The sequence below is a fragment of the Pseudorasbora parva genome, chromosome 22 (genome assembly GCF_024679245.1).
Source record: "Pseudorasbora parva isolate DD20220531a chromosome 22, ASM2467924v1, whole genome shotgun sequence".
NCBI classification, from domain to species: domain Eukaryota; kingdom Metazoa; phylum Chordata; class Actinopteri; order Cypriniformes; family Gobionidae; genus Pseudorasbora; species Pseudorasbora parva.
In genome coordinates this window covers 33,190,787-33,211,637 of record NC_090193.1, presented here as the reverse complement: position 1 = coordinate 33,211,637, position 20,851 = coordinate 33,190,787, and the positions used below count along the sequence as shown (strand labels likewise).

The 20,851-nt window shown below is 37.4% G+C and overlaps 1 protein-coding gene across 2 annotated transcripts in view; it reads right to left on the bottom strand.

Annotated features, from left to right (window-relative positions):
• The window catches only part of camkvb (CaM kinase-like vesicle-associated b), a 146,324-nt gene that overhangs the window by 8,640 nt on the left and 116,833 nt on the right, over window positions 1-20,851 (bottom strand). For both annotated transcript variants that reach the window (XM_067431388.1, XM_067431389.1), the window contains 2 exons: window positions 2,062-2,169; window positions 1,445-1,576 (listed from right to left, as the gene is read on the bottom strand). In XM_067431388.1, the coding sequence (XP_067287489.1) occupies window positions 1,445-1,576; window positions 2,062-2,169 (240 nt within the window). The remainder of the gene's footprint in view (window positions 1-1,444; window positions 1,577-2,061; window positions 2,170-20,851) is intronic.

Below are 20,851 nucleotides of genomic sequence, written 5' to 3'. Positions count from 1 at the left end.
ATTGAATTCATTATGCAACATGGACACTGTAAAGGAGTGCTTCAGAGTTTAGGTGGTTATGTCAGCCAACTTTTAAATGAAGGAATGAATACACTGATTATGCTTTGAAGACACTAATGTGCACTTCTGCCAGCAAAAGGATGAGGAACTAAAGGTGAATCATTCTGAAAGTGACATTTCTTTTATGTGTTATTCATGAGCTGTTGTGATTTGTGAGCAGGGACACAAATACAGCACTGCAGGATCAAAAAGACTTAGACTTAGAGTAGATGCAGTATATAATCATACACTGATGCAAGCATTTATATCTAATATCTTAAGGCTTTGACATGTTTGGTATATTAAACAAAATTCATTGCATCATTAGGCGTTTAGTGTACTTTCCAGTTCTTTGAGAGGACTGAAAATCTCGATAATGAACACCGGCTATGCATAGCTCCACAAAGTCAATAAGCTTTTTGTTAAAATCCTTTTTTTACAGAATTAAAGGAAATAGGCAATTTGCAACCCATATATTATATGGGTTTTTGAAGCTGAAAAATTACGCAAGAATATGTTCAATACTCTCACAAAACCTCAAATCTCTCTGCCATTAAACCAAATGGTGGCTAATCTTGCGGTTTTGTTTTTCTGCAATATATTGCAAAATGAAAACAATTTCACCAGATGATTTGATTAGCTCTGTTTTTAAAGATTGAATCATTGGGGTGATTTTAGGACAGTGTGCATTTGCATAGAAACTAACAAACAAATTACAATCATAGATAAATACAACAGAACAAAGATGCAAACGAAGTATAGTTCTTTAAGTTTTTCAGGTAAATCTAACTGTATTCAGGTACGGACATTGATGAATCGAATGAAAAATAACACTGCATAGTCTTCACTGTAAAAATTAAATATAATATTGGTGGTTAATTAACATTGGTGGTGACAAACATCTGCGGGTATATTAGGCTGCTGTCACATTAAGACGAATGCACAGATCCAATATAATGATGCACATTAATTGTTTACAACACATAATCATTGACTTAAGAAAGAGGCCTGAACTCGGTGTTCACGTGCCATCTATGCAGATCTGTGAGTTCCAGTCTCTTGTGCAGTTGTTTGAACTGACATAACTTAAAAACACATGAAAATGATAAACTTTCACTTTATGATGGTTTTACTTGGCAATTAATCAGCAAATTACAGGCGTTCCAAACCAGAACCCATCAGCTACAATCCCTATACTTAAAATTCGTGGATGCGCTCATCGCAATATCGATGCAAAGTAGCAAGTAACATGTAAATAGTAGCCTAATGCTGAGTTGTGAAAGGGACCAGCATAATAAGGATCTGTGAACTTCTGGTGTACACAAGTCATTACAGAGGAATTACAGTGTTTAATGGAGCTTTAAGTATCATTATTCATAAATTCATACATTTAAATTTAACTCACATCTTCAGAATGACAATCTCATTTTTGGCAGCCTTCCGCACTTTTCTTCCATCTTTCTTCATGAATTTTTTGCAGGTGTACATTTTCAGAGTGTTCTTATCCTTCGCCCTGAAGATCTCACAGAACTCCTCCCTTGAGAAGAAATTAGGTTTATTGCACTAATTACATTAGAATTTATATTGAAAATTTTGGTTATCTCTACAGAGAATTTCTGCATGAGTTCTTTATACATAGCTGGAATACTCTATTCTTATTGGTTAATCACATCATTCTGCGTTTAAACATGTTTTTATAACCATTGCCCTTGACTAGCATTTACTGAATATACTAGTTTCATGTCTACAGTCTCACATAATAAAATAATTTAAACTGAAATCAGTATTTTATATCCATTTATTTGCTGAGTAACTATACAATTTGAGGCATAATGTACAGTCAGTCACAGTTGCTAAATATACCCCTTCAGGGTGATACAAGAGTCCATCTGAATGAACTTTTGTGATAATGATGGCTGACTGCACATTATCCCTTACAAATATGGTACATTTGAGAACAACTTGCGCAGCTTAGATGCACACATAAAGAGAACGGATTACACAAAATCAAATTTCACTTACGATTTAACAATCTGCCCCAGATCATATTTGTCTGTGATTTCTGTAGGACTGTTGTAGTCCTTCTTATCGCCAGGATTTAAACAGCCGAATGGCATGGCCCACCCTGCCCTTTAGAGAAACAAAAAAGAATGAGAAAGGTTAAGGTAGATGCATTTAATTCCAGTTATCAACACTTAATTCATTGCTCATTGCGTGAATATGTATTACTCACACACACCAATTATTCTTCATTAATATGCATGTTCACATCATATAACATTCAGTGACATTTTTTCGTTCCGAAGGGAAATAACAACTGTGCATAAACACTCCCCTTTGACATTCACAAACAAAACAAATTCAGTGGCAATTCCAAACATTGAGAACTGCTAAGGGATTTGTCTCTCTGTCAATCTTATTTCAAATGAAACAATATTTATTGCATTTATTAAAAAATTTGAGTTGCTGCACGGTCGTGGGGCTATCGGTATCGGTTAGGTTTTTCTGGGTGGTTGGTATGCCAAAATCATCAGTATTAAAACAATAAAAGACCTGAAATATTTCAGTTGGTGTGCAATGAATCTAAAATATATGAAAGTTTAATTTTTATCATTACATTATTGGAAATAATGAACTTTATCACAATATGCTAATTTTTTGAGAAGGGACTGTAGATCTAGCTTGGGAGTCTATAGTGCAAATTTAAATAGTACACTTACAAGTACTAATACGTTGATATTACATAAAGTATAATTTAAATATAAATATAGCCTACTCAAACTTTATTTAAGTATACTTAATAAAATGAACTGAAGTAAAAGTATACTTATTTGTATACTTCATTGAAAATAGATATAGATTCATTGAATATAGATATTCTTTTTCTCCATATATTTATTGTAGTGTTAGGGTCAGTGCTATTTCAGTAACATTGAGATAGTATGTATATATTTTTAATAGTTAGATTTTTTTTCTGTTTTCATTTTAATTTGAAGTAAAATGTCATTTTGTTGTGTTTTGTCCTTTTTATTAGATTCTTTTTTAATGTCTATATAATTTTGTTTGCGGTTTTATTTTAGTACTTCAAGTTAAAATAACAACTAGCTGTAATAAAACAACTAGTTTATAATTATTTATAAAAAAAATTGCAGTTAAGGTTTATTTCAAGTAACGATAAAGTCTTTTTATGGTTTTAGATTTAGTTAACCTTAATAACCTTTGTTAAGGTTAGTCGTTGAAAGTCCGTAAGCAAAAAAACACTATCCTATATAGCCAAGCAGGTAAAAACAGCAGCTGAATGATTATATTCATAGGAAATAAGGTGATGAAGACAAATGAAAGACTATTGTGCACCTTTTACCACACTTACTAAATCACCGTGCTTCCATTCTCCTAAGCTAGGGTAAATCAATTTAGACACCAGACTCTCACTCTCTTCTTTCTGCTGAAAGTGAGACTTGTTTATAGGCAGTCTAGTTGGTATACAAAGTATTCGTTTTTTCATTGAAACTTGCGTGCATATACAGAGGAAATTGAGAACAAATCAACTTTGGATTTTTGCTGACTAGAAACTTCCCATGATTTCATTGGATTAAAAAAAAATTGTGCATATGCGAGATTTAGTACTGCAGTATTTGAGCATCACTTGAAATGGATAAAACTCACAAGCACGCATGTATACAGCATATTTCACCGTGTTTTATTTCCTTTGTAAAAAAAGATGAATTTTGTAGCTTTAGTCTCCCCGGGTCAACCCAAAGTGTTTAACTCCCACTAACTAGAAATAAGAAATCTGATATTCTACTAAAGTGTATACATATACATACAGCTTAATGTTTAACTGAATTAAGAATGTTGTTTCCAATTCAATCTTGAATGGTTTCACCAATACCGCAACTGAAATACTGGTTAGGGGTGTAACAATATATTATGTCATAATATATCGCAATACATAAATGCAACAATATGGATAGTGACAATATATATAGTATATAATTACTGTGTGACAACAACTTTACGTTTTAGTGCCAGTACTACATTAAACTGCTATATATATATATATATATATATATATGTTGAATAACATTTAAAATAATGCAATAGGGAAATATTTGTTGGTACTGATAATGCCAAATGTCTTATATTCCCATCAACAAGTGGCCTATGTTTTTTTAAATATATCTAGTCAGTGACTGAGTGCAAGCATATTCGTCAAAAAAAATCTGTATTTTCAGCTTCAGAATATTTCATATTTTTATTCTGGTGTCACCATTGTCCTGTGCATTGTGTTAGTAGCACCAAGTTCAAGCCTATTGATTTCCACCCCAAATGCAATACCAAATTTAGCATTTTAAATCAACAGTACATTTTTTGTGAACCTTTTAGGATATGTCTTGGACTATCACAATAATATCATATCACTAGTTCAGTATTGTGATATGTATCGAATTGTGACATGAAGGTATCTTTACACCCCTATTACCGGTATCTTAATTCTCTCATGACAACTCTCAGGAGATTGGTATAGTAATAAGAGATTGGCATGGTAACGGATATGGAAACGTTAATGTATTTGATCTTGGGGGAATGGTTCTGCTACGCTGCTGCAGAGCAAGTACCAACACAGTACCAATTACTGTGAGCATGTAAGACATGCTGCTGCTGTTGTACATATAATATACATGATTTAACCCCTGTATCCGATCTCTACAGGTGGAAGGTTTCTGAAAGTGTCCTGCAGACTGCTAACAGTAACACTAACATTCGTTTTTTGAATGTTGAGCCACAGCTCATTGCAACAGCAACCAATCAGCTGTGCTATGTAGATAACATTGTGATCGCTACCAAATGAGTTAATCAACAAATTAGGTCATTTTTGTGGTTTATTACTTAGTAATTAGATCATTGAAGTTACAATTGCAGGTTACCACATAATCCAGTTTACACTTTAGTGTGCCACCCTTGGATTTGTACTCTGCCCCTCTGGCCACCCAATTAAAAATTTCCTGGAGGCGCCACTGATAAAGACGACAATTTCAATGTGATGTTAGTAAACAGCTTGGAAGAAGTTTCATGTAGCCAGTCCTTTGACTAAACGTTATAACGATCAATCCAGTATGAAATATAACTTTGTTTCCAGACAGAACGATTAAAACACCTTATTCCTGGAGGATGTGTAAGGCCAGCCAATGAGATTGAACCTGGCAATTTAACTTAGCTCTTGCTAGTTTTGTGTGCAATATGCATCAGACGGTCAGGGAATGGATTACGGGTGGTCGTGGGTGTGCAATTTGAAACTAATCTAGAAGACTCATGGCCCAGCACTAGGAAATTATTGTACAGCTGACTTAATCATTTCGTCATCAGTAATGTATGAGCACCAAAAGGTCTACAGACTATGAATATATACTAAAACAAAAATAATAATGCAGACAGTGTGAAAGTCAGGACATAATGTAGACATACAGACAACAAAAAAGGACATGCTTTCTGATTTACTGTACATCCTCAGACACACAGTTTGTCCTCTGTGTCTATTTTTGCCCCCTCTCACTGTGCTCCACTTTATCTTGTTCCTTCCTTCTTTGTTCATTTTGTAAACCTACATATAATGCTAAGAAGTTTGTTATGTAAGTGATGAAGCTCTCTGCTCTATGATTAATTACACTTCTGTTTGCTATGGACATTTCCTCAAAGGGATATTTCACACTAAAATAGAGATTCTTTTTATGTTGTTCCAAACTCATACAACTTTCCTTTATCTGCGGAATGCAAAAGGAGAAATTCTGCTGTTATATATACAATGAAACATATATAAGTCATTATTGGCTTTAGCAATTTGTGTGGACGATCCGTAAATGGGATCTTTCATCATAATATACTAATTAAATGAATGCATTAATAGCATAACAAATTCAATACAAATAATAGTAATATAGATGCCATAATTATAAATGCATTATTTAAATAATTGCATGTGTTAATACATTCAGTTTGATCATATGTAGATGTACTTTCTCTCTTTCATTTGCTGACTATTATGCATTTCCCAGTTTGTCACAATGTAAAGTTCCCATGTTGGGCTGTGCTCTTAAAGCACATTTATAGCACACTCTCTCCACATCCATATGCTTTGATTTTACTAACACAGCATAATAGGCCATTTGGCACAAGCACAGAATGTATATAATGTATATTAAGCATGATCATCAAGAAATCTGGCCTGCAGGTCTTTGGAAGAGTCCAGATATGTTGATCAATACTCAGATGTTTTACTGCAGCCTGTGTGCTTTAGCCAATATCATCAGTGATTCACTGCTGACAGAAAAAAAAAAAAACTTAAATAATGCAAATTGAGAGCCAAACATCTGACACTGGATTTTTTTTCTCTCTAGTTTTTTTTAATTGTTTTCATTCTTCTTATTAGCCTATTAATAATATACACCAATCAGGCATAACATTAGGACCAGGTGAAGTGAATAGCACTGATTATCTCTTCATCACGGCACCTGTTAGTGGGTGGGATATATTAGGCAGCAAGTGAACATTTTGCCCTCAAATTTGATGTGTTAGAATCAGAAAAAATAGCCAAGGATTTGAGCAAGTTTGACGAGGGCCAAACTGATGGATTGATGACCATCACACCATCTTCAAAACTGCAGCTCTTGAGGGGTGTTCCCAGTCTGCAGTGGTCAGTATCTTTTAAAAGTGGACCAAGAAAGGAACAGTGGTGAAGCAGGCTTTCACGTGTGGTAGCTCAAATTGCTCAAGAAGTTAATGCAGGTTCTGATAGAAAGGTGTCAGAATACACAGTGCATTGCAGTTTGTTGCATATGGGGCTACATAGCCGCAGACCAGTCAGGGTGCCCATGCTGACCCCTGTCCGCCGCCTAAAGCCCCTAACAGTGGGCATGTGAGCATCAGAACTGGACCACGGCGCAATGGAAGGAGGTGATCTGGTCTGATTAATCACTTTTTTATTTACATCACGTAGAAGGCTGGGTGGGTGTGGGTCACTTACCTGAGGAACACATGGCACCAGGATGCACTATGGGAAGAAGGCAAGCCGGCAGAGGCAGTGTGATGCTTTGGGCAATGTTCTGCTGGGAAACCTTGAGTCCTGCCATCAACGTGGATGGTACTTTGACACGTACCACCTACCTAAGCATTGTTGCAGACCATGTACACCCTTTCATGGAAATGGTATTCTCTGGTGGCTGTGTCCTCTTTCAGCAGGATAATGTGCCCTGCCACAAAGCAGAAATGGTTCAGGAATGTTTTGAGGAGCACAACAACGAATTTTAGATCTTTATCTAAATCCAATCGAGCATTTGTGGGATGCTCTGAACAAACAAGTCCGTTCCATGGAGGACCCACCTCGCAACTTACATGACTTAAAGGATCGGCTGCTAACATATTGGTGCCAGATACCAAAGCACAGCACCAGGGATCTAGTAAAGTCCATGCCTCGACAGCTTAGGGCTGTTTTGGAAGAAAAAGGAGGACCAATCTAATAATAGGTTTATTGGATACAGTAAAGTTTATGTTCAATGAAAATAAATTCTGTTCATCTTGAGATTCCTCGTTTATAGAGTTGTTTTTCGTAATTAATCTTCATACTCTTATGCAAAGCCTCCTGACTGTTGATTGTCTGTGAGAGTTTTCATATTTGAAGCATTTTGTAGTTCTACTCCATGCTAATGTTTAAATAGTGATGTAAAATGGCATATATTATATATAATAGCCTAAATGCTGTTGTGCATTTAGAAGATGATAACAAAAAAGCAATTTGTTTTCAATTTCCTGGCCTGGTTTCAGCTCTCCAAAGATGCAATTACAATAATGTAATTCATAATACATTTTGAATAATTGCAAGACCAGTCCCTCTTCAAATGTATCAGAGTCCACAGAGCACTCCTCTCTTTCATGAAGCGTTCCTCAGTGCAACAAGCAAAGAACTTAATTGGCTGAAAGCTCATGAGGTTTTTGGAGAAGTGAAGAGAGCAATAGGAAGCAAGAGAAACAGACCACGTGAGCGACAGAGACAGCGAGCAGTAGGAAGAATACAAAGGGGTAGATATTCTGTCTGCAATATCATCGCCAGCTCCTCATTACTGCCTCTCGAAAGAAATCAGATGATCCAGAACTTAATTCGAAATAGCAAACTTCTAAGAATAAAAAAAGAAAGTTCCTTTGCTTTCCCAAGGGCACTGAATGCTAATTAAACCCGGTGGCTGGTACATTAGACTCTGTTTCAACCTTTCTGCAGACCATAGAGAAATACAAAAAAAAGAAACTAGGGGAAAGGGAACGATTATAATCTTATGTAAGGAATAAGCAAGGGAAGGAGAGAGAAATAAGAGAGATAGTCTAGCTACACACATCAATCACAAGGATTGATAAAATGACAAGAGACAAAAAGACAAGACAATAGTATAATTCACACACCAGCATCTGCGTCTCTCAGGATGGGAGCATCTCATGTATCCTGCAGCATTGTGCTACCCGAGCAGCTGAAACTTCACTCTCATAATCACACCATCTTCTCCAGTTTTTCAGAGCTGGCAAAATCTGTCCCTCCCTCTATCAGCTCCATCTGCCTTTAGTTTGTAAATACATGACATCAGGTTGGGCCATGGATAGGCCGAGACAGAGATTGCTAGGCTTCTGATTGCCCACAGATTGGCTTACAGCAGGTGGGTTTAGACATCTGATCCAGAGACGCTTTGAGATCTTTCTGCACAATGAGCTGGGTCAAATTAACCAGGGATTAAGGCAAAAATACTATTAAATGTGGCAAAAATCCACTAGATATTTCAAAAGCTTTTTTTTTTTCTAACGGTGTCTACACTGGATGCAAGAAGCGTGGCACAACACATTAAAAAAGCAAATAGAATCCATTATAATCAGTGATGCTGTCTACACTGTTGGGGTGGGCGATATGACCAAATTCTTATTTCACAATTAGGCATAGCATTATGACCAATATTATATTGATCCCCCATTTGCTGCCAAAACAACCCTTAGCGATCAAGGCATGGACTCCACTAGACCCCTGAAGGTGTGTTGTGGCATCTGACACCAAGATGTTGGAAGCAAATCAATTTTAGCATCAGCAGTGTACAGATCTTGTAAGTTGCGAGGTGGGGCCTCCATGGATCAGACTTGTTCAGCACATCCCACAGATGCTCGACTGGACTGAGATCTGGGGAATTTGGAGCCCAATTCAACATCTTAAACTTGTAGTTGTGCTCCTCAAACCATTCCTGAACCATTTTTGCTTTGTGGCAGGGCGCATTATCCTGCTAAAAGAGACCACAGCCACCAGGGAATACCGTTTCCATGAAAGGGTGTACATCAGGGGTTTCCAAAGTCCAGCCCACAGGCCAAATGCAGCCCGGGGATGAATTTCAAACAACTTGTCTATTAAAGGGTTAGTTCATTCAAAAATGAAATTTCTTTCATTAATGACTCACCCCAATGTCTTTCCACACCCGAAAGACATCTGTTCATCCTCGGAACACAGTTTAAGATATTTTAGATTTAGTCTGAGGGCTTTCTGTCCTTTGAATGTAAGTGTATGCCCAGCTGCTGTCCACGTCCAGAAGGTAATAAAAACATCATCAAAGTAGTCCATATGTGACATCAGTCGGTTAGTTAGACTCTTTTGAAGCGTCAACAATACATTTTGATCCAAAAATAACAAAAAATATGACTTTATTCAGCATTGTCTTCTCTTCCGCGTTTGTTTTCAAACCTCAAATAAAGAATCAAACGGTCACGAATCAGCAGATTGATTTGTGATTCATATCGCCAATGTCATGTGATTTCAGCAGTTTGACAGTTTGACACGCGATCTGAATCATGATTCATGACCTTTTGAATCTTTATTTGAGGAACGCGGAAGAGAAGACAATGTGTGGCCCGCCATGCATAATTTACAAATCATGTAGTTTCACAATGTCAAACCAAGGTGGCAACACTAAGTACTAGATTTCAGACCAAGGAAACATTAACGCCAAAAGCAGAAATTACGTCCTAATTACATGACCACTAAACAGCCAGTGAGAAGTGTTCGAGTTCAGCATAGAGGTCTCCAGTACAAGCTGCAAATCTCTCTGTGATTGAATTTAAAGCCAGTCGATACAGCGCTGACTTAACAACACTAATGTGCAAATCAGGAGAAACATTGAACTGATCCAGTTAGAATACTTCTCAACCAACAATTTATCAACATTTATCAGATTTATTGTGGTAACACTAACTGTAACTGTAGTAACTGGTCTGGCCACCAGTTGTGTCCACAACATCGAATCTGGCCCTCTTTTTAAAAAGTTTGCACACCCCTGGTGTACATGGTCTACAACAATGCTTAGGAAGGTGGTGCATGTTTCCCAGCAGAACATTGCTCAAAGCATCGCACTGTCATCTTGTCTTCTTCCCACAATTCATCCTGGTGCCATGTGTTCACCAGATAAGCGACGCACACGCGCCTGGCCATGCACGTGATGTAAAATAAAATGTGATTCATCAGACCAGACCACCTTCTTCCATTGCTCCGTGGTCCAGTTCTGATGCTCACGCGTTTTTGTGTAGCCTCTGGAAATGGTGTTTTTGGATATACTAGTAATATCAAAATGTTTTTAATAAGATCCTAAAACCTCAACCAGCAAAACAGTGATATGATTCTACAGCTTAAATTAGTGATGTAAAATGTAATGCTAGCCAAGAGAGCTTTATAGGGACTGGCCCATTTTAAGTAGATTGCTCATACTTAGAATTGGGTAATTAAAAAATTTAATTTCCCCACGCCATGTTTGTGCCAGGCCTCTAGAGGGCCCTTGAACATCAATGGCACGTCATTGAAGACTTTGTCCAGTTCAGTTGTCCTCTGTTTTAGTCTTCAGTCAATGCGACTCTCAGATCTCATCTCGAGACCGCTCCCTCTGGCACATTCTTACTTACAAATCTGAGTAAAAATGTGAGCACTGATAAAGGAAAATCTGCTGTCCATCCACAGTCATTTGGGCTTCACTCTATCCTGTTTGGGCATTGGAGTGTTTTTCAAAGACTTTCTGAGGCCAGTTTTCAATGCGATGAAACACAAATATAGAGTGCTGCCTCCACAAGAAGCTCCAAACCTGACTGCATTGTCGGACCAATGGAGGAACACACAAAATAATGAGCAGGGTGAACAAAGAGAGGAACGCTCTATCAATTATTTCTGTCTAGCGCAGCTCTCTGACAGTTTCTCACAGACTGGGAACTCTTCGGCTCTGGAACGAATGCACCTCTCAGTTATTCCCTGTGCATTGTTGAACCATGGCTCCTCCGATTCCTCATTGTTATTCCTTTACTCTGCATGGCTTTCTCTCCTTCCAGTCCTTTTCTCTCCTCTGGCTGTTTGTTTTGCAGTGGTGTACTCCATTATTATTGATCATTTTGTTAGAGCATGAGCATACAGCATACACACAAACACCTTTGTGGTTGGCAGAGTTGGAACTTCACTGTTGAAACTTTATCAGACAAAAGAAATCTCTTGCTGCATTAATCTTGTTCTGTGGATGATTTTGTAAGAGAAAACCGCAGAGTGTGAAGTATTGAAGAGAGTCTTCAATTCACCAATCTGGTCGGTGCATTGAGTATTCTTCGTTGACTTGCTAAAGATGTAACATTCTGAAAGCTCAGATAGAATTTTTTCGAATTATAACACCCAGACAGTTCAGCTGGCAGTAATGCATGGAAACAGAAGACTGCATAACATGCTTAAACCATGCAGCAATGCTTTATTTTTTGAGGTCACAGCAACTGTCCCAGAGGGAGGTCCCCCCCCCCCCCCCCATCATCTGTCCATCTGTACATCTGTCCACATGAGAACGCAAAACTACGCTATGATTGGCTGCCTGATTTCCACATGGGTCCCATCCACAGCACCGATGCACATTGCACTGACTGAGGGATGCAATGGGCTCAAGTGAAACCCTTCTACAAGTTCCTTTACTTTGGACTCAGTGACAGGTAACTGTATAGTGCAGGGCCGAAGTGGACTTTAATAGCTTCACACACTTGCTTTACTATTTTGTATTATTGCATTCTGGCACCTTTTTTCTGCAATACAATAAAATAATTGAACCTGTATCTGTAGGCTATACATGTGATAAGCGCTGTTAGTAGAGTCCACCACATAGACTCGACTCACGTAAATCAAAAGGAGATAACGTGAAAAATCTGACGTCAAACAAAGGAGAAAACGGCGCGCACTTGGACTTAAAAAGCCGAAATCTCCGGTTTCACCATCTACACGACAACGCTGTAAGCGGAGTTTCTAAAAATCTTCACCCTGGCCGGAGTTTTCAAAAAAGTCTGGTTTCAGTAACCGGATGAAACGTTTGCGTGTGGACGAACAGCCAAACCGCGTAGAAAAAGCTGCGGTTTTGAAAATACCCGTGTTCGTGTGGACAGGGCCTTAGTGGTCAAGATACAAATTTGTCAAAAATGCTAATATAGACTACCTTTTGGGGTCAGTAATATAGATTTTTTTTTTTCAATTAATTATTTTGTTATGCAAGTATTTTACTTACAAAAATGCTGTTTCTTTAAGCATAATCCCCTGAAAAAAAGATCAAGGTTTTTTTCAACATTGATAACAATAAATGATTCTTGAGTACCAAATCAGCATATAAGAATGATTTCTAAAGGCCCTTTCTCTATATCAGTAATAACGGTTTCTAAACTCCCTTATAAACCTCTCGATTTTAGTCTTGAGTTACCTTCCGGGAATGTACGCGTCACAATATTCCTCATAGAAATAATTCCCTAAAGCATACGAAAGAAGAAAAAAAAAAAACTGATAAAAAGGACAAGGCCTGGTTAAGTTGCATTAGTAGTAGTCTCGCGTAGCCAGACCTTCAGACTGATGGGCAGAAGGTCTGAACACTTTCGCAGCTTTCATTGGTCAAGGATCGCCCAAGAGGACGTTTGACTGACATGTAACGCAATCAATATCAGTTAGTTTTGTTCCTCATCATGTTAGGGGCGTAAAAATATGAAGTCGATGTCTCTGTGGGCATGCGGAACCTCACAACTCTGCCATCATTTTGTTAAAGCCCGCCCACCGACTCTATACACGATGTGATTGGCCTGACCAGAGTTTGTTTTTTCCAGCTCGACACTCGCTGCATGTTAGATTAGCTGCGTCTAGATTTCTAATCTAGTGTTTTCATGTATTTTATAAAAAAAATTCACAGTGCAGGATGTCATGTGGTGATGGTGAAACACACGGAACACTTCTCTACATGATTTCATGGTGAAATATGTTATTTTTCATATTAATCATGTCCATTTGATCAAGAACTATGCACTGTGTTCAGTGTGAGCAGCGCGGCAGAAATAAACTCGGCGTGTTGAAACTTGCCATTATTGTAAGGGGTGTGGCATATCCAAAACATGCTCAAAGATGTTGACCAATCACAAGACACTGGTTTAGCCGACCAATCAGAGCTCAGACCCAATGTGCTTTTTCAGAAGGAGGGGCTTCATAGAAAATAAACAGAGCATTACTGAAAGACTGGGGATGTAAAATTAAAAAATTATGTTTATTGAACATTCAAGCATACACACCTATTCTAGTAGACCCCACAAACAAAATCAAGACTTTGTAAAAAGGCATAATTTGGCCTCTTTAATGATTCCATGATTGTATTTATATTATGTACACACCACATTATATGAGCTCCTTATGAAGACATCCTGACAATTACTTGCAGTTCACAGTCTTTTTTATTCACAACTGAGAAAATGTTCTAAAGCAGCACAAAGTGCGTGCGAAGTGACCATGTGACTGATTTAACATTTTTAACACACTGCATTTATATTCTGCAACATCAGACAGATTAATTTATGCTTAGCAGAAGATCTGGCAACAAGCATAAACAGGGTGATGACAAATACTAACACACGTCCCAGTATTTCCATGACAACGGCAGACTGCTCTCTTACCAACACTGATATCATATACACAACTGAACAGCAATTCCAGCAATACAACTAGCAAGGGATCATTTTTACATGCATCGATTTATCATCGACTTTTTTCAGACTTTACACTCTCATTTGAAAGAGTTATGCATTTACTTTGTTTTTATATGCTCTCCACACATCCTTTGCTACACTTAACATCGATGGCAATTCCACTGTAGGACGGTCAAATCAATCTTACAGGGCAGCGAGGAGTGACGTGTGCAGATCTTCAGTGACTCAAGAGGATGTTTTCCAAAATCGCTGCCATAAATATGCCTCTTCATTACAGAACGAAGAGTTTATGAGAGAACAACCATGTGCACTCTCTAATCTCATTAGATGTCAATGCCTCATATGCTGCTTCAGCAACACACTTTTTAATTGGTTTGCACAAAATTGATATTACAAGAAATATTTTAAGCTCACACGGCAGATAAATAATAATGAAGTCAGTTTGAATGCGGGCTGCACAGTAATTGAAGGTCCATTTGGATTGCTGACTGCAGTAGTCAGGAGAGGAGAGACAAATTAAAGGCTATAAATTTTAGTGTGCTTGGCATCCAATTGGAAGGAGTGTGGATTCATCTGATCACTTTCAAGTATATGTTCATGATCAAACCTTTAGCAAAAGCAGAAATATACAACATCTAATGAAATCAAACATGCCCTGCCGGAATAAACTGTTTATCATTACCTGATAGACAATTCTTGCATTTTAAATGAGACTTGAGATCATGCCATGCATGCATGCACCTATCCTAGCATGCTCATATAAAGGTTTGCGATTTTGACAGGTGCACGCAGGCCTCTGGGGAGCACTGCAGTACTCTGTGTGCTGCTTTTCCCTATCGCTGTCCTTTATTGTAGTCGTACAGTCTGCCTCTCACATGCTAAATATAGTTAGATGTGCCTTACAGTGTCAGCTGGCAAAGACTGCACCATCTGCATTACAACTACATGAACAAACGCACAGAAGTTCAGTTCAGTTTTATTCTGTTCTGGAATATCTACTCATATTCTGATCCATTCACTCCACTTCTGTGACCAGCTAAGAAGTTCAGTTAGATTAATTGTGTTAATTTCCTATACTGAGCTTCCTCTTGGAATTGAAGTCCCCATTTGTGCCATTAGAAAAGGCTCTGAGGAAAACGGAACAAAGTAACTTATAAAAGGAAATCAATAATATGACTAATCAATGGCTATCCTACATTATTCAGGGGTAACTGCACTTTCATTTGCCTCACTCAATATACACCAATAATACTTCCCAACCTATCAAGCATAAAGGGCATTATTGACGGAAGCAGATCATTAAAGAAATATAATTTTCATTAAGAAACGTCAGGTTTGTGTCCAAAGATTACTACAAGACTAAAAGCGATGTTGTCTTACGTGGTCTCCGCAAAGGCAACTGCTCCAGGATGGACCACAACTAATCTGAGCTTGTATTATTCCTTATGATCCACATAGAGTATGTAGACTTCTTCTCTTTAGTAAAAGAAACTGATTTATTTATCACAGATGGAAATAAACAGACAATAACGCTCCTCTTCGAAGTCAACTCTTCATGGTGGTAACAGATGTTGACTCCATAGAGGTGACAAGAAACAACTCCCAGCAATTACTGTTTTAACACTAATGCATTCTGCACTACAGGACTAGACAGATAAAGTTTCATACCACACAAAAAGGCAAATCCACTGTGCCTGAGGAGTAATAGTCCTTTTTCACAGTTTGAATGCATCAATTTGATTGCCTGCACAATGGAGAGTGCACTGAAGTATTATGGGAGCAAATAGACTATTGTGTGTAGCAGAAACTGTTTATATTTCAGGTTAACCCATTTCTGCATCTACTCATATGCATTATTGCCTATGTAGAGACATGATTGACTGATAAAACATGGTGCCTGATTTTGCATTATCTTCCTTCCAATGTAGAACACTTATTTTATTGAGGCAATTTCACCTATCACGGTAGGCAATAAGTATTTTTTACAAATCCATTTTTGGGAGCACAGCATTGGTGAAAAATTGCTACAACAAACTAACTACATTAGTTGATACCTTTACTAACAGGATTAAAGTACTACCATTACAGTATAATAGGATTATTGTTAACTTAATGTCTTAGTCCTTGTGTCAAATCATATTTAGTCAATCGTGTCCTGTTTTAGTTAAGTCAAGTTTTAGTTGACTAAATGCCTTGCATTTAAGTCTGGTTTTCATCAATAAATTTTTTTTTCTTCACATTTTCGTGATGCTGCATTGAAAATCCTGATTTTTTTTTAATCAAAATTGTAATCACAACGATTGCCGTCATTTGAAAAATGTATTTTTACATTTCATCAGGATTGTTGCACTTTCACCTATGAGCACAAATCAAGAAAATGATGACCCATACATGCATGGTTTATTTTACCTCATCTAGTTTAATTATTTATTATAGGCTATTTATCATATAGACTCACTGTTAAAATAAGAATCTTCTCTAAAAATATAAACGTATAAAAATTCCACGTTACTTTAATGTTTTCTAACAACAGCAAAATACTTTGTATTGTCACACAGAGGTTGTGATGTGCAGTTATTCAGCAAATATTCTCGAGATCTATGCTTGGATTTATTACAGTTCATCACTGAGAAGGTTTGATGTAGGGCTGCAACAACTAGTCAATAAAATCTAGGGATGCACAATATAAACAATTTTAATCGATATCGTTAACCGATTATTAAGCGATTTTTACGATTCTGATACCGATAACCAATAGATTCACATTTTATATTAGAATTTTTATAGAATCTGCAGTTCGTGCATCCAGAAGAATAGAAAATCTAAGATGCACTGATGAAAAGGATATTTTAGTAGCTCTGGCCCTACTATAATGGCAAACATCATACCTGACACTTCAAATGTTTTATTTTTTGATTTTTGTGTAAGGCACCACAATACTTTGTAACAGAAAGGGTTTAACTTAACTATGTTTTAGCTGCACTTAGCAACTCATTAAAAACAAATTTATATTCAAGTTTGTCATAGTTAAGATTTCTCTGAAATTATATAGTTTAACAAATTAAATATGAGTGATGAGTAAACTATAGCTCCAAATGCTACTAATCGGTAAGACCTGGATCCTCTTCCACGGAAAAAGGTTGGTCATCAAGGACTATAAAATCCATTACTTTGTCGTTTATGGCTTTAGCCTTTTCGCTGTCTCTGGAAAACGTTTTACAATTTACAAATGCCAGCTGAATGGGAATATCGCTGCTCCGTGTTTTAGGCTTAGTGCTATAGCTTCTGCCACGCACTTCGTATTCCTTTATTACAGCTTCACTGCAACGACGCCCTTTCAAGTGATATACAAGATTTGTTGTGTTAAAACTTGACTCCTTTTTTCCGCCTCTCGGAATCCTTGTTCAACATGCTTTACAAATAGCAATGGCATTGTCCTCCGCTGCCACAGAGAAAAACTTCCAGACCGGCAAAGACATGTTCACAGATGATGACGTAATGAGCACGACATAATCCCTTGCACTTGGAAAGCGAATGAATCTCGGATAAATCAGACTGTTTGACTGATTTACCAGCAAGCGTAATTTATCGGATCTAGTTATCCGATTTCTTTTATTTACCGGAGCAATAAAAATGATGTAATTTTCACCCATATTGCCCGATAATTTATCTGTCTGATAAATATCCTGCCTCCCTAATAAAATCATATGTCGATTCTCATTATTGATTAGTCGTGTCTGTCACCAACTTCAAAGTTGCTGAGGTAAAGGTACATGATCCAAGCACCAAAAACATGAATTCATTATTTAAAGCTTCAGATTAACGCATTAGCGTTTAACAAACCCTGACATGCACTTCGACAGATGCTATATAGAGAACAGGGGTTAAATATCCTTATCTGTAAATGTTAAGGCTTTACATTTTCCATTAAAAGTGAACAAGCAGAACTTTCCTCTTATCTGATAACATGAGTTTGTGTTTTTCATAATATCATTTTATTTATGGATTTAAATTTAATTATAATAATTTGTGGTATAGCACAAATGACAAGTTTGTTTAAAGGGCAGAATTGGGCAAGATGTGGAATAGTGTTTTGTCAGTAAAAAAACAAAAAACTAGCTTTTAATCCGATTAAATGTAAACAAAATAATCGTTAGTTGCAGCCCTAGTTTAATGGCAGATTTAGTCGCTCAAACAGCACAAGCGGCTCGCGAGTCATAACAGAACACAGACTTACTGGATAAAACGTTAAATTAAGCAGAAAATCTAAAATGGAGATTGCTGAAATGCAGCTTACGAAATTAACACTAAATGGAATTCGCTTTAAATGTTTTTTTTTGGTCACAAAACAAGAACATAATGTACGTTTGAAATCCATGCCACATTCGCATGTGGAGCCCCCTGTTGTCCAACAGGCTTAAAGGGTTACTTCAGCGATTAGCGTATGACCTTGTATCAGTAGAAACCCTGGAGTATATTCAAATGATTGTGCTTTCCCCCCTCATATCCCCCTGAGACAAGAGATTTATGCATTTTATTTCTGGAAAAATTCCTCCCATGATGCAAATTGACGATATTTGCATCATAGGAGGAACGTTTGGCCAAAGGCTAAAGACTACAGCCAGCAGAGGGAGTCATTTCCGCATGTTTTGAACCCGCACATGGGGGATGGGAGATTACACTCAGCTCGCAGGGAGAGCTCAGCTACAGGCACTCATTTAAACGGAGCTATGGTGAGCAATGTAAGTCTTCTAACTTCTCAAATTAATTTCTATGAAAGTTAAGCTTGCAAAGGCATGAACTGAAACGCGTGCCAGACTGAACTTGCGTTGTGAATGTATGCCGCGAGTGTAGTTGCGATTACCTCAGCTCTCATCACGAGACCTCATCAGCTCATTTTTTTCACTCGTGCAGTTGGTGCTCAGTGCTGTGACACTCGCGCGGTGACTCACTCATTATATTGAACAGACACGTTCAGTTTTTAATTGTAGTGTCTTCTCAAACTCAGTCACTGTAATCAAGTAGGTGGCTTTGGGAATGGCCTCATAGGGCAGCGACGCATTCTGGAAATTGTAGTCTTTCATCCCCATGAGACAAAAATACATTTTTTGTCTTTTCTTAGTCTAGAAGGCACCAAATTAAAAAATAATTTCACATTTCTACTACATTGAGGACCCAGTTTAAATACAGATTCATCTTCCCAGCACTGAAGTACTCCTTTAAGAGATGTTCATATGATAACTGCCAATGGTCTTAATTAAGGGTTTGTTTGCCTTTTCCCTTCAAAAGGAGATGAAGGAGCCATCTGATATTTCCCCCCATTTTAATCTTTAAAGCGCTGCCTTGTAGCTTTCATTTCTATTTCTCTTTATGTTGTGGAAATCCATCTTCCATCAGAGGAGTGGTATAGACGAAATACTCATTAAGACTGACCTAGCATTAGTATTATGTATCGATGAAGAGAGCTCTTCTGTATTCCTGCACGGCCGATGCTGTTTGGGTGTTTGGTGTCCAGTCACATGGGGAAGCTAGCACCATCTTCATATAAAGTATGTTTCATAACTCTAAATGGAAATATTACATTCTGGTCATTGCAGGATTTGCTCACAGTTTCCATGCTGCACGGGTCTTTGATGTTTAATTAAACAGGGAGCAAGCTATGTTAGTTTTGCAGAATAGAACTCATTAGTAAGCAGTTTAAAAGACAGATTTGCAACTTGAACAGACAAAAATGGTCCCACAGTATTTTATATATTTTCATGATATTAATATTTATAATATTTATATATAGGCCCTTACTTCTACAAAACAAAGTTCCAAGAACTAAGACCATAAAATATTCTGACATAAGCTCCACTAGAAATGTTTTTTTCTCCAATTTGTTTACAAATGCATATTTTGTCTCATCAACAAAATACAACAAAAATATGTTTACTTCTACAACCGTGTGTGAATTAATTAAAGGTGGGGTTAGTGTTATCTTAAAACTGCTTAACAAAACTGACCCAGGCTAAGTTCCTAAACAAACTTTTAGCCAATCAGCAGTAAGGGGCGTGTCTACTAATGACGGGGCAAAGTGAGAAGAGAGAAAAAAAGGGAAAACGTACGTGGAACAAAACATGGCTTACAATCAGGCAAGAAGTATTACTTTCCACCACTGGAGAGAACTCAAGGAGCAATAAGGCCTTCAATCGGACACAGAGGTTGCTTTATTCCTTTGATAGGCGAGTAGCATTTGTTTTGTTTTGCGTCACAGAACTAATATATGCTGGCTTTTGTTTGAATAGGCTCGTGTGTCATGTTCACTTGTTTGTCCGTTTGCAATCGTATTTTCGTTCACTTTAGCGATGATAAAGACCCATTCATTTCCACACCGTATAAGCCTGGAGTGTCTAAACCTCCTCACTGTCTGTTTCTAGTTGTCAGCTTACAAAATATGTCCGACAAGTAAGATACTTCTAATATATGTTTTTCTCCTCTTTTCACGATCTATATAACCCTAATCTGGTCATAATTGTAATATGATCGATAGTTGGACTGTTGTGCCCGTGCTATTGAGTTGTTCATGGGAATTGTTTGTGTTTTTGTGATCACTAAAGAGAAAGTTACTGCCTGAGGCAAATTATGCCTGGCAAGCATAAAATGATTAATTCACAGGCCTCTCTACATTGAGCCTTTTCATGTGCTTGTCCTTTGGACAAGTCAATCGGTCATGATTTATTCTGAAGAAATATTCACTCATTAGTGTTCAGGCAGCTTTACCATATTTAAATAATGTTTT